The 15,745-nt window shown below is 45.8% G+C and overlaps 1 protein-coding gene across 2 annotated transcripts in view; it reads left to right on the plus strand.

Annotated features, from left to right (window-relative positions):
• The first annotated feature begins 3,161 nt into the window (after window positions 1-3,161).
• The window catches only part of gfra4b (GDNF family receptor alpha 4b), a 34,955-nt gene continuing 22,371 nt past the window's right edge, over window positions 3,162-15,745 (plus strand). Inside the window, exon 1 of one of the 2 annotated variants that reach the window (XM_035535195.2) lies at window positions 3,162-3,876. In XM_035535195.2, the coding sequence (XP_035391088.1) occupies window positions 3,834-3,876 (43 nt within the window). In that variant the 5' untranslated portion in view covers window positions 3,162-3,833. Of the gene's footprint in view, window positions 3,877-8,714; window positions 8,911-15,745 lie in introns of those variants that run through there. The other variant, XM_035535196.2, reaches the window with a different exon arrangement.

Consider the following 15,745-nt stretch of genomic DNA (forward strand, 5'->3'; position numbering starts at 1 on the left):
TGAACTTTCTAATACAAAGGTTAAAGATGAGGGGAAAGATGGCATTTCAAAAATGACTGCGTTAGTTTTGGCTTTTTCAAGCTGTCCCTTGCAGTTATTAATTATATATTACACGCAGAACAGCTACATGGCCTCTGGGTGGGCCGAGCTCCGGCACCAGGACGCCCGTTGGTTCATCTGGCCTTTGTCGAGCCTGTAGTGGAGGTGACATAGGGCATGGTAGGTCAGAGCTGACAGGGGGAGACACCAGCAGCATGGCAACGTGCACCGGTCCTCCGCAGCCACGTTCTTCTGTGGATAAAAGCCCCATGTGGCCACGTTCCCCTACAGATAAAACCAGGCGCCTGCAAGCCGCACGCCGAGGTCGCTGCTTCCTTGCGGCGTTTACAAATTCAAATATATATTACTAAAATGGGCTGGGGCGAACGATCCTGAAGGTGATTTTTAATAATTCATAGCATGCGCTCGGAGCTCACTTAGTTGGATGTCACTGAAGCATGCCGCCCAGCTAGTAAGGTGCGCATGTGTTTGCACGGCAGTGTGGGTTTCCTGTGACTGGATGAGGTCTTTCCAAGAGCAGATGCGGACATGGTATGGCACGACTGTGAGAGTTTCCTTCGTCTAAAAGTGATCGTAACGTGCTGGAGCTTTGGGTAACCTATAAGATCCTTGATGTGTATATACACAGTTGCATTTTATTTCATTATGTTTGCTGTAAAAAAACCAAAAAACCCAAAAAACCATGTGTGGAGCAGGCCTTCAGGAGGTGACTGTGGAGTGATGAGGTGTTTTGGAACTCCAGGCTGGGGAAGAACCGTGAGAACTTGGGCTGCAGCCGTAGGCAGGGTTGTGGACAGCTTCTGCTTTGCATCAGCAGCTCCTCCATCCCCCACCCCTCACCCCTCATCCCCAAGCTCCCTGCCTGCACCGGAGAGCCAGAGGAGAGGTGCAGATGAGGAGGAAATGGAGGGGTGTGTTGCAGAGATCAGAAGTGAGACTTGGGAATACTCGTGTCACGGTCTCTCCCCTTCAATTATCTCACTTATTGACTCATTTTCCAAGTAGACAAGAGTACCCGTGTTACATCCCCGTGGCAAAGAAAGAAGTACAAAAATAAAGTCACATCCTATTGCCAGCTGTAGTGTTGAGCTGTGAAATAGCATGTTATTACCTGACCAGTCTTCAAAACTCTAAAATTATAAAATTCTCTCCCACTCTTCTTGCAGTACTCTCAATCCAGGAGTCCAGCAGCACTTATGGCCGTGAGGTATCACTCGCCTCCCCTATGGCCTGGTGGAGAATGGCGTAGTCCAGATGGCTCTTCCATTTTCAAGTAATTGCTGGTATTTCACCTGCCCTCTTACGTCCTGATGTTGCACTCATAGCAACACCCCCACACCACCACCACCACCACCACCTTTCATGTTTCACGCCAGTCAGAGATCCCATCTCTTAAGACCCATCCAATTTCCTAGATCTCTCGTACTCCATTGTCCTCTCTCACCCAGCAAGCCCAGAGCTAACATCCACACGCCAGTTCGGATACAAAGCGGCGAACGCTCTGCGGAGTGGCCCCTCGCTCTCGTCCGGATCTGACCTCGCAGGACGGGCAGCTGGGCAGCAGTGAATCTGGGCGAGCACTCAATCCACCCCATGATCAGCTAATGACCGAGAGCTTGTTCAGTCACTCCTCCAAGCCAACGCCGTTGTGCCATGGCCATGATTAGATGACTGAGATTTTCTAATAGTCTGTGTTTTTATTTTCCAGTGGGCTTGCCTTAAGTTTTGCATTTTAATTAATTTGAGTTGATGAGTTTAGAAGATGCATTTAATATATACATTTTATGAATGCATATTTAAACCACAAACACTGCTAAGCAACCAGTTAAATAATGGAAAGTCTCGCCTACTCAGTGCGCTTTGAAGTCCGCTGTGAAAACCAGGGTGGAATTCAGGCAGTGGAATAGCTGTCAGTAAGGGGCTGTGAGTGTTGGTCAACGCCGCGTTTGCTACAGGATGGGCCAGGAAGGAATGAGTGCAGAGAACCCTGTTTCCAGGGCTTTCTGCTGTGTGTGTTTGACAAATACCAAGGGCTGGTTGCTGGACACATAAATGGGGTGCAGGCACACCAGAGTTTCACACACTCCTCGTCTCTTATATTATCCAGGGTTACGGTAATTATGAGCATAACGGCAGATCTCACTCCGTCAGCCAGTGCCGTGACCGTTATGACCACAAATGGCCCTGGAGGCGAGTGCAGCCTGACAGCAACTATCTTCTGCCCACTTTGGCGTCAAGGTCTTGCACACACTCAGCAGAGAGCACCGGGCAGACATCTGGCTGGCTTTTAAGACACATCACGGGGTGTGGGGGGTTCTCGGGCGCAGACGTGGAACAGCACCACTGAGACATAGGCCAGGCACACTGCTGCATTCCTGGAAAGGAAAAACCCCATGTTTCAAGTTGGCATCAGTGACAGAAAGGTTATTTGTAGCTGCCATCAACAATGGCAGGTCTATGTTGCCTTTAAAACTCCAGCTTCTGAGATCTAAAAACACATCACTGGTGTTTCTGGCTTTCAAAGTGCATTAGACTTGTTTGTACTTTGACTTGTTAAATCTCTGTCCTGGTTGTGCTCATTGCTGTACAAACATAGACAGGGATACTAAGATTAGCTACATAAGACAAAATCTCCATGCAACAGAACACACAGACATTCCCACGTGACATCCATTTCTAGCTGGAAACTACATCTTGTTCCAGTTATTTAGATTTTATTCAAGTTTAGCCCCAGAATGACTTTTAGTTCTGTATTAATCGTTTACTTCATACCACTGGTTACCGCATTGGAACGCTCGCGCACACTAAGTCCTTTCGGGACCATTAACCATGGCTTGCTTTTCCTTACTAACATGTGAACGTGAGAAAGTTATCTGTAGCAACCCAATTCCCCATGATCTCGCGTAATAATAATAATGATTAAAAAAAGCAATGTCACTCGGTATTAATGCAAATCACACAGCCCGAGGCTAGTCTGAACCAACCCACTTCACCAGGTGTCAATTCCGATCCAGGGAATCTCATTAAACGTCTTTCAGCGTTGGTCGCGCACGCTGCTGGTGCCTCTTTTAGCGCCCTTTCACGAGGATTAGGCTATAATTTAAAGACGGTTTCGGTCTATAAAGATGCATTGAGCTGCAAAGGTACTCCACACGCCTACCACGCCATGCCTCCTTGTAAGACTTGGGGAGAAATAAGGGCGCCAAGTATGTGGACGACAAAATGATTCATCCGAAACCACGCTCAGTTTGCACACCCCTAGCCCGCAGTTCGCGCGAGCGCTTTTACTCGACGCCCCTCCACCTGACCCGCTCGCTCGCGCGTCCGCTCGCGCGTCCGCTCGCGCGGTCTCCCTCTCGCCAGAGCTCACGCGCATTCACGCTCTCCGAGCTCCGCGTCTCCAACAGTTGCTTCCTCCGCGGAGTTTGAAGGGACCTGTGATATGATCGCTAGTATGTTCCAGGACGCGGAGAAATATTAGAGTAAGCTTACTGGACTCTGCTTCCCCTAACCGAGGACAAATTTCACTAAAACCTTGATTCTAAATACAGCGGTACAGGTCATAATTTAGTGTTTATTTTTGTAGGGTATTGGCGAACGTCGACCTATATTAAAGCGTTTGGAATTTTGCGCGTTTCCAACTCGTTTTGCGTCACATTTTGATATGTGCTCCGCACGGACGAGGGACTCGTACTTCACACGGTAACGTCAGATATACGAACAAAGCGACTGTGCGATATTTGGAATTAGATCTCTTCAGAAATCTTAAAGAAATGGACCTGATTAGCATCTACTTCGTTCATCTATTGTTTTCAGGTATGTGACTCCCTTGCTCATTAAGTAGGCTGTGACTTACCGTGCCCACTGGAACACTGGCAATAATGAAGTTAGCTCCTGCAGGACTTGTACAGACTGGTACGGACGTATGTTACGTATGTTTAGTCGATATCAAATACAGGTTAAATCTACATGTGAGAAACTCACACTTTTTGAAACCGGATTTTAATTATTTATGAAAATGTGTCAGTAACGAGAGTGCGGTGACATACCAACGTCAGTTTACCTGTCCTAAAATATTGTTAGTAAAGACGTCCCGCTAAGTTGATTGCGAGGATACGGCTGTCCTTTTGTAGGGATGTTGCGTGAAGACAAGTTTGAATACGATGTAATTTGATTTCGCAACGTTAAAGAGTTTTTAGGTGTTAATTGTTTTTATCGAAAGCAATTTTTCGTTTGTTTAGGAGTGTACTGAAACATAAACAGAATATGAAATGCCACGCAGCCCGCCAGGATTAGGGTATAGATTCTCAGGCATGCAGCATGTCGCACTTTTCGATTTTCAGTGGGTCAGTGTAATACGAGCCCGCTGAACGCGTAGCTCCACACGGACCGGAGGGATATCTCAGCACTCAGACTGACCTGAAGTGAATGAGTATGCTGTGTGAGCTGATTACAGATTTCATTTGATAAATGTTTCTGTTGGAATTGGTATTTTAATGAGACTTTTAGACAACATGCAACATGTGTATCTCTCTCTCTCTCTCTCTCTCTCTCTCTCTCTCTCTCTCTCTGTGTGTGTGTATGAGAAAGTTGAAAATTAAAAATGTTCTAATAATAAATAAACAAATAATAAATAAATAAGGAATGATTGACATCCAGAAAACCATTAAAATGATGGATTGGAAATGATTAAGAAACCATGGTGTGAGTTTCCATCCTAACCTGTTTCATTAGGGGTATAAATATTACAAGACACACATGCACAGTTTTGCTCATGTAAAAGTCAAAGCATATTTGACGTAGATGTTGTAAAAATTGAATCAAATTGAAATCCAAGTGTAACTATGACCGAAGACTGACACTGCAGCGCTCTCAGTAGAACTGGAAGGTACGACCGTGCAGCATTTTCTTCTACAGAGAAGGGCTTATCTGACAAGTAGCTTCACACAGTTTGTGTTCTCCTTGGTCACACCCCTGTGCTTGTTTATTCAGTGTTAGATCGAACCTGTGGAGCATTGCAATGGAGAAAGCCCAGATGATTCTGGCACAAAGAGAATGAATAAACTACGGTTACAGCAAAAATCACAAGGATTTGGACCATTGGAACAGTTGGAACAACCTGGCCGGGAATAAGTCATGAGAACACTCGTTTCCTGGTTACACACAGAGTAAGGTGTCGAGGTAGCCAAAGAACAACCTGAAGCATCACACCTCATTTTAGAGTCACAGTCTCAGAATAAACCTTAACACGTCTGCCCCATAGCACTAGGCTTGTTGGAAGGTGTACAGGAAGAAACTCATTAGACCCAAGATCCAGCTGTGTTTGTTACGGCCTTGTACAGTGTACATATGGAATTAGTAAAATTATTCTTGTAACGGTGCTGTATGAAGTAATAAAACCGGATTGTCAATAATTTTGAAGCAAGGTAATGTATCTTAGCAATGAATTATTTGTTTTCTGCAATATCCATTTTCTTCGTTTTCATAAAATGTGGTAAATAATTCAGAACCCGAATGTATATGTACTGTGTAAATTGGTTCTTATAATATTCTTGGCTTTCCGCTACATCCTGTAATTGTATCCCTGAGCAAGGCAGGTCCGTCAGTTGAGATGAAAAGATTATTTTGAGAACTTTTTGGTGCTTTTTTCCATGAGTGATCCTTACTGAAACTCTAGGAAAGAACGGCAGATTTATTTAGCCTTACGGGGACAGGCTCACCATCGGATACGAGTCTGCTGAGAGCTTTGTCCTTTAAACATGCGGTCATGATATGGCTGTTGTTTGACTTTCAGCTGAAAATCCATCATCTGCCCTGTTTTTGTGTCTGTGGTACAGAGTTGGAGTGCTGCATTAGCGTGCCACTTATTTCCTTCAAAAAGACTTGGCGAAGACTTGCGTTTGATACCCCGTAATACTTTGTAGGGCTACTGGAGTTGGATAGTGCCTCACAACAGTCCTGAAGTCACCACTAAATGTGCTGAACTTAAAAAACAAATCAAAAGAGAGTCAGGAGCCTTGCAGACTTTGGTGGATCAGCCCCACGTAAGGAGTTGGAGGGAAGTTAATGCTTACCTAATGTAATATTTAATACACTTAGTCCGGAGTTAATTCCTTTTACCAGAGCAGACAGAAAAGCAACCACTTCCCTTGTGATTAGCTGAGCCAGGAGTCGATTTGAACTCAAAGAACCTGTGAAGCAGAAAGTCTATCAGTGTCCATTAGCCAATTGAATGACTGACATATGTTAATTCTGACCTTGTTATGTCATTAATTTTATTGACATGGCAACTAGTAGTATTGACAGCTTCCTTTCAGGTGGCTATAGCAGTCTAGCCTGTCTCACTGCTGTGTGGTCTACAGTCAGTCTAGCCTGTCTCACTGCTGTGTGGTCTACAGTCAGTCTAGCCTGTCTCACTTCTCTGCAGTCTGCAGTCAGTCTGGCCTGTCTCACTTCTCTGTGGTCTACAGTCAGTCTAGTCTGTCTTACATGTGAGGTCTACAGTCTTTTAAGAATAGGAATATAAGATGTTACCTCAGAGTAAATGCATTCATTGAAATTTGAAAGAAAAAGTAGTTGCCAATATTTAAGTACAAATTTTGAGTTGTTACTGAATTTACATGCACAGCAACTACTGATGCAATGGAAACTGTGAGGAAATACAAGATACAGGATAACACTCTATGTCCAAGATCTGAACTCAACCTGCAACTGTGTCCTCTGCTTGAGTTGATGTCTGAACATCACTGTCACTTAAAATGCAAGGATATTTTTTGCACATAAAAACACAGCTGGTTGCTGTGGTCAGTCTGAACACAAGACAGCTTCCTGGAAACCAGACCTAGCCAATACTCAACATGTCCGGATGACACCAAGGTCAAGATCGAAGTCCAGGAGGTGCAAACCTTCACTAATCACATCAACTCAGCGGACAGCTACATCGAGTTGATATTGATAGATGTGCAAATCAACCACCTGGCCTTTTCAGACCGTGCAGCACACTTAAAAGAGGGTAGTAACTCGATACTGAAGTCTGCAGGAAGTTCACTCATACCAACCACAGTTTGCTGTTTGATTCCAAACACCTGCTGGCACACAAGCACACAAGATATTAGAACTCTACACTTGAACTTGTCTGCGAATATGTCGTCGAGGACCAAGTCCAAACACATGCAAGGCAACGCTCTCAGAGAAGCAACGGAAGCTTGTGATTACCCTGACTGGCCTTTTTGGCAAAACAGAAAAGTCATGCATGTTGATCAGCGTGACAAGCCAAGAGGGAGGCAGGGCAGAGGCAACAACAGAGCGAGAGCAGATAAGAGGGAGGCAGAGCAGAGGCAACAACAGAGCGAGAGCAGACAAGAGGGAGGCAGGGCAGAGGAAACAACAGAGCGAGAGCAGACAAGAGGGAGGCAGGGCAGAGGAAACAACAGAGCGAGAGCAGACAAGAGGGAGCCAGGGCAGAGGCAACAACAGAGCGAGAGCAGACAAGAGGGAGGCAGGGCAGAGGCAACAACAGAGCGAGAGCAGACAAGAGGGGGGCAGGGCAGAGGCAGCAACAGAGCGAGAGCAGACAAGAGGGAGGCAGGGCAGAGGCAGCAACAGAGCGAGAGCAGACAAGAGGGAGGCAGGGCAGAGGCAGCAACAGAGTGAGAACAGCCTGGTCAAGTCCATGCATGCGATCTTCAACAAATATCACCTTCTAGCATGTTTAAAACGCAGCAAGACAAAATGACAGAAACCTGTACAATCGGAAGGCCGTGCAGCCAACAGCATGGCGCATTCCAGTGTGGTGAGGAATGCTCAGACGTGTCTATCGGTGAGATGAAACAGCATCAGAGAGCTCTCCCCTCAGGTCAGGGTTCAGAACTCTACATACAGCTGAAGAACCAAGGACACGTCTTTAATGACAAGAATACAAACATTTTGGATCAAGAAGAGAGCTAGTTCAGAAGAGTCATGAAGGAGGTTCTCCTTGTTGAGCTGAGACACCCAAACTCTGTCCATTACATACAGCGTCAGTTTAACGTGTTTACCTCAGCAGCTTCAGACCAGTTCAGGACTGTCATATGATCTTAACATGCTACTTGACATTGTGGATGTGAATCACGTTTGCTCCACTCGTGCTCCATCCGTGCGCCACCATGTAGGTGAACTGATTAAGCCCTCTAGTTCAGTGGCAGAGGAGCTCATATATTAGACCAGGCACCTGGACTTACCATTGCTGAACAATTTACAAGACCTTGATAACCAAAAGCCTCCATAAACACTGAGAGACCACCGAGAGAAAAATGCCAAGATTTCACTATTCGCATAAAATTAAAAAAAAAGATCAAATATGGGGTTTCAGCTAATCAGTACGTATGACATATTATTAGATGTTATTATGTTATTATAACATATTATAATGTATTATAACGTATTGCATGTTATGACATATATATATATATATATATATATATATATATATATATATATATATATATATATATATATATATAAAATTATTATTATTATTATTACTTGTTAATAAGATTTTGGAAACCCATGGTTTTCCAAGGTTTTGCACATCCAGTCACACTTTTTCTTAATGAACATGGCTTTGAAAAATCTTGGGTTTAATGCTTTATTTCTCTGTCCTATCCCACGAGGAAGGTGTGCGTGGAGATGTCATTATCGCTGGGGCCCCTGTTACCCTGCCTGACCTTTATTCTGCAGTATGCTCTGTGCTTTGGTAGAGTGGGCCTTGGCCACACTGGTTTCCAACACCAGCCCAGAGTTAAAGACTTACCATCCAGAAAATACGCGGGATGCACTCTCATCTGCATGACAGACGCGCAGACGAGCCCGGTGAGACTCGCCTCCTGCAGCATTACATGCTAATGAACCAAATGCCTGCACATACAGTGGGACCTTCGGGGACATTTGTTTAAATGATTTGGCAACCCGATGTAGTTAATCACAGTCAGACCATTGCCTTTTCATGTGAAGGACTTTAAGCTTAAGGTGAGCATGGTGAATATTAACACTCCACTTTACATGGATAAGACGTGATCCCTGGTGGCACCGGATCTGGAGACCTTTTCAATTTTAAACTTTAGCGATAACGATGCATTGCTAGGTGAGATATATGCAAGAAGAAGAAGAAGAAGAAGAAGAAGAAGAAGAAGAAAGAGTAAACCATAAAGGTGAAAATGAAGTGGCCACAAAGACATTTTCCTCGCATCGATAACACGGCAGACTCCGATCTCCGATAGCTCATAAAAAAATACGTAGCAGCTGCTTTCTGTGGTCTCTCTTATTAAACATCAGAGAAATCAGAGTAGCCTCCAGACTAAAGGCCGCGTTCCTCTACAGTTACACTCTGATGGCCTTCGAGTCCTCACCTTTGATACACAGTGAGTTGTGATCTGTGTTCGCTGTATTCGAGTGATAAACAGAGCGGGAGAAAGAGAACATTATCAGGAGGCGTATTTTGGCAACCCTGAAACGAACGTCTCACGGATCTCATCTGAAACTGACATCACTCATAATAAAGGGTTTATCAGAGACGACGCGGTCTTCAATTGGTGCAGCCATTAGAATCGCATTACTGTTGGGAGAATATATCACTTAGTCTTGATAGCAGGGATATATTCATATGGATCATAACCTGTGACCTCTAACTGTTAGGACCCATTATGCACAAAGTATCCTGTCATTCTGTTGTCATTTTGAGAAGTATAATTGAGAAGTTATCATTGTTCTTCTTTTTTTTTTTAATTCAAAATCCTTTTTTTTTCAAATTCTACCACACCAGCAGGCTCATTTAACTGTTATGATTCCTGATTGAAACTGTCGCCAGAATAGTTAGACCCCTTTCTTCTTTCATTGACTTTCTCAATCCACTTCTGATTTCGCACACAGTATCAAAGCGTCTGAACAGCAGGGCTACTTTTAGACTTAATGGACTTTGACCATATTCTAGGGCCTGACAGAGAGGGATATTAAAACCATGGGGACCCAAAGCCTCGTAATGTGTGTGCTACCTGGCTGTTTCTGCTGCCTCTTTGCTCCTGACATATTCAAGGCCTTTAAAATTGTCCTCATGTTTAATTATAGATGCCTTAAACCCAGCAGTTGAATAGGCTCTTTGCCATTCATCTAATGTCAGTCAGTTTGATGGTTTTGACCTTTCATCCTGACATTATTCAATATCGCACATAGTCATCTGCCTACAATATTAAACCATAATAGCTCCAAACAGTACATAATGTAAGGAGGTAGATGGAGTCACAGTTGGGCGAAGTGTAAGGTTCCTGGGTCTGGATTAATCTCGGTGACAGGTCATTTTAAAATGGTCACTGAGCAGTGAGCTGGAAATTACCCCCACAGACTGAAACGGTGCTCGAGAACGCGGAGGCATTTGCTCAGGATGAAAGCCGGGCCCCTTTCCCACCAGTCCTGTTAAGAAATGCAGGGGATGGCTTCAGGGTTTGAAGACTACGGTGTCCTCTAAGGGCCAAACAGAGGCTCATTAGCTGAGCGACTGTTGACAGTTACCCAAGAAAAAAAAATGTGTGTGTGTGTATGTGCGTGGGAAAGAGAAATAGGAAACAGAGCTGGTTTCTTCTGCTAGATAGGTGTAGTGCCTCTGTGACCCAACTTCAAATAGAGGGCTTTGGCTGTTCCACAGAGCAAGTGGCCGTTTAGCACGAACAAACAGCCGTGTGTGGCAGCAGTGAGCTGTGGTCTTCGTCTGCGTTGTGCAGACAGGGAGGATTATTGATTTCAACAAGTTCCTTCATGGGATGTTTGGGTTTATGCAGTATGCCAAGCGTCAGTCCGATCAGCTGCTGTCTTCTCGTGTGTGGGGCTTTTACGCTGAAGCTCAGTACAGGTGAACGTTGTTTACATAATTGAGCCCCCGACTACAGGCTCTGTTGTACAGACATGCACAAGCACCTCACTGACCCTCATACCAGGAAGCAATCATGCCTTAAATTAGGCCTCAGAGCTTTTTCTCAACAAATGCAGGTTTTCCTTTAGAAGAGTTTGGGCGTCGGACTTCACCACGATCGTCCTCCACCACGATCGTCCTCCACCACGATCGTCCTCCACCACGCCCGTCCTCCACTACATCTGTCCTCCACAATGCCCATACTTCATCACACCCTCCTCCACCACGTCCATCCTCCATTCTGCCTGTCCTCCGCCCTGCCCGTCCTCCACCATGGCTGTCCTCCGCCCCGCCTGTCCTCCACCATGGCTGTCCTCCGCCCCGCCCGTCCTCCACCATGGCTGTCCTCCGCCCCGCCCATCCTCCGCCACATCCATCCTTCTTCTGCGTCTCTCGGTTGAGAGGCAATGGCTGCCTCATGACTTTTTAGCTCCTCCTATCACGAGGCGTCGTGTCTCTGGACTCTCCCGTGACAGTCTTTCACTCGCATGCCACATGTTGCATTCCTTCCCCCTGGTGCACAACCACGCCAAAGCCATTGGATGCATTTTTCAGGTGATCGCTACTGCACCAGACATCCATGTCTAATGGGAGACACTTTTATCCCTCTCTCTTTATTCACAAGTGCAAAAGACATATGCCAAAGAAAAATGAGTATGGGGGCACAAGCAGCATAGAGAGAGAGAGAGAGAGAGAGAGAATTTTGTAAACAAATAGAAAATACTGAGTGGATGTCACTGGTAACACTGTGATGGATGCAGCTGTCTGGTTTCATCGTACCCGTGGCGTAACATTTTCTGACAGCCAGGATGAATGAGCTCCTCATATCAAGGGGGTATCATATCCTCAAACTATGCATGTATTATTTTCTTCATTCATTATTTCTTTATTATCAGTCACTTTCACAATCGTAAGTGTGGGCTGGGTATCTGTGGCATTTAATCACTGCAGGCTACTCAAATGTTTGCCCGTGTTTGCTGGGTGGCAAATTACCTGGCACTTCCGAGGCAGACTGCAGCTCTCTCTTATCGGCTGGCGCAGGGCTCCGGAGAGCAGAGGCAAACGTCTAGAGGTTCTGTGGTTTCTCCCGTTTTGTGGGTGGCCTTTTAATGAATTGGATCAATAAAGTCAATGCAGCCCCTGCGCTAAAGTGTGCGCGGAGTGCTTCAGTCCCAGGGATGCTAATCAGGAAGACGAGAATGCATGACTAGAGAAATCTGATAGCACTTGTCACAGATTCACAGAGTCGTGTAGCGAGGGGAGTGAAGGAAGGGCAGGACCAGAAGTTCCTTTTTAATCTCAACAATGATTTTAAATTTTTTTTTGGAAATGCACATCATGATGCAATTCGGGAAGGAGAAGAGACACTGGAGTCTGTTGACGTTCGGCCAGAATCCCACGCGGCACCGGAACGGTCTCGGCTGACCCCGGGCCAGCAGCCAGGAACAGACCCATTTTCCAGCGTCCCACGAAAGGGAAACAAGCCGTTACTAGGGCAGCAGAGAGGAGCGAGGCAGAGGGCACCTGTCTGGCTGAGGCCCCTGCGGATTTACGGCTCCCTCTGCTGGAGGGAGCCTTCCACCTTGCCTCCCTGCCCCGCCGTTAATATTAAAGGCAGTGGTAACATGAAGAGTGCGACCTGCTAATGTTCCGGGGAATATCTCCCCATTCCCACATATTTATTATGATGCCAAGTCAAACTTTTTTATTTTCCTATTCCTGAATATGTACAAAGGCAAGGAATGAAGCAGCAAAACTTAAAACATGAATGATGACCCACCACTAAGGAAGAGATTTGGCTTCGATAAATATCATTCTTGCGCCAGCCTTAGCAAAAGATACAGGAGTCCCCAGCAGGTGTTTGACTGGTTTGGAATTTCGCCGACTTAACACAAAGCCAAATCACGTTACATTAGAGATATATTAGGTTGCCTAGCTAGCAGATTAAGGGATCTGCATTTGTCCTAGGTCCTAGCCATGAACTCCCATGTCTCTCGGCTTGTTAGAGCCAGATGAAGTGGACGGAGGGAACGTCAGTAAGCGTTTGACGTCCCCCTGTGAAGAGCGCTGGAGAAGGTAGGGCACCGTGCCAAGGACCTGCCACAGGAGATTGATCAATCCATATTAGACCCGTTTACACTCTGCTTGGCCAGAGGTGCAGGGAATTAGCCTGGGCTATGAGCTGGGCAGCAGAGTGGCCCCGTACCTCACACTGGACACCCAGAAGCGCTGACCTTTTCACTAATGAACTTTCACACAACCGATGCCCAAATTAATGGAATTCACCACGGCAACACAGATGACAGCAGACTATAGACTTTAAGGATGAGCGTCCTGTGGACCGATTTTGAGTCGTTTCTTTTCTTAGGGGGGAAAAATGGGAGCAAAGGAGGTTGGAGGGAAGGAGAGAAAAGCAAAAGCATGTCAGTGTCCCATAAGCCCCCACCCCAAACACCACCTCCACCCCAACACCACCCCCACACCACTCCCTAACAGAGGAGCTGTATCAGCGCCGTATGCATTTCGAAACATGTCGTCAGGCTTTCCAGAAGCTGGACACATCCACCGGGGCGAGAGGAAGCGGCCCATACCGCAGCGTCTGGCCTGTGACACACAGCACTGGTGCCACCGCAGAAGGACCCGCTCGGGTGAAAAGGTCAGCGTAGGGAACGGCCTTGCTGGCGCGCAAGCTGACGACGTTTACGACAGGCATGTCTCCCATCTCCGCGCAGAGCTGTGCAGGCTGACGCGGCCATCTTTCTCTTAAAAAGTGACAAACTGTTTCTATTAGGGTCTGTCTTGGTGGGAGTCTCCGATTCTTAAATAAAGGCCAAAGCCTGGAGGGACACACGTGCTGTCAGGAAAGACAGTGGCCGTATTTTATACAGCTGCTGCCGGGTGCTGAGAGCATGGGCGGATGATAACGCCATTCCGGGCGCATTGCCTGCCTTTATCCTTCACATTCCAGCCATTTATCCAACAATGGATTTTACCATTAACTGAGAGATGAGGAACAAAAAATTCCCATTAACAATATAAGTCGATGGCAGCTCATTTAGCACTGGCATTTGAGCCAAGCTGTTATATAGACTGCTGGACATGTCTGAATTGAGGCTTTTTTTTGTTTGTTTTTTGTTTTTGTGGGTCCTTGCTATTCTCTGTTTTGAACCGGCTTCTCAGGTTGCAGTTTACCTGAGCATCTTCCCTGAGTGAAAAAAGAGACCAAAAAGGCCTGTCCCAGCCCATGAGCTAAGCTGTGTAGTGAGGCTGCTGCTATTGTGTGGTGGCCACATTAGCCAGTGTGTGCATGATTCACCACAGGGCAGGGTAGTGTTTTATCTGTGTTGGGTCGTGTATTGAAGCACTCCTATTTCGTGTTGAATGCAGTGGTAAAACACATCTACTTTATTACAGGAAGACATCAACAGAGACAGACACACATGAGGTATTGCACTTCTTCTAATGACCCACTTTGCTCTTTTTGTTCTCCCCATACAAGCTTTTTGTTCATAGCTACATTCTGTCATGTGGGGTTTGCCTAACGATACACCCGATGCACACCCGATATCATGATGTAAAGCAGATCTAAGATATAAAATGTGTGTGCAGTGCCTCTCTGTCTCACCACTCTCACACTACTCTCACACCACTCGCACACCACTCTCACACAGTTATCACTAATCTCACCACTCTCACTAATCTCACCGCTCTCACTATTCTCACTGTATCACTAATCTCACCATTATCACTAATCGCACCATTATCACTACTATTCTCACTGCTATCACTAATCTAACTGCTCTTACTGCTCTCACTATTCTCAACATTATCACTAATATCACTGCACTCACTAATTTCACCATTATCACTAATCTCCCTGCTCTCACTAATCTCAACATTCTCACTAATCTCACCACACTCACCATTCTCACTGTTCTCACTAATCTCGCCGTTATCTCTAATGTCACCATTCTTATTAATCTCACCGCATTCACTATTCTCACCATTCTCACTAATCTCACTGTTCTCACTAATCTCACCGCACTCACCATTCTTACCGTTCTCACTAATCTTGCCGTTATCTCTAATATTACCATTCTCACTAATCTCACTGTTCTCACTAATCTCACCGCACTCACCATTCTCACCGTTCTCACTAATCTCGCCATTATCTCTAATATTACCATTCTCACTAATCTCACTGTTCTCACTAATCTCACCACACTCACTATTCTCACCGCTCTCACTATTCTCACCGTTATCTCTAATATTACCATTCTCACTAATCTCACTGTTCTCACTAATCTCACCACACTCACTATTCTCACCGCTCTCACTATTCTCACTGTTCTCAACAGTCTCACCGCACTCACACATGCTCGGCTCTGGCCAGATTGACTCTGCTATAATCACAGCAAGGCTAGCCGCCACCCCACTATCCTCTCCATCATGTGAGAAACGACGCAGCCTTGACACCCTCCCTGAAGGGGAGGGGAACGGCAGTGCAAGAAACTAGTGTGAGATGAAGCGTCCTAGCAGACATACAACAAGCTCCTGATTATGATCTGTCCACGTCCAGAATAGAGTCGGCTTAAGTGCTATTACAAGACACTGACGTGATCTTTTTAGGCTAATACAGAGACCTTGAATGTCTCCAAATGCATTTTTAAGAAAAGTGAAGTGCAGGCCCTGGGTTTTCTTCTGAAACGCTGGAAGCTGGAACATGGAACTTCAGACATGGGTGGG

The sequence above is a fragment of the Electrophorus electricus genome, chromosome 4 (assembly GCF_041902795.1).
Source record: "Electrophorus electricus isolate QZ-2024a chromosome 4, ASM4190279v1, whole genome shotgun sequence".
NCBI lineage: Eukaryota > Metazoa > Chordata > Actinopteri > Gymnotiformes > Gymnotidae > Electrophorus > Electrophorus electricus.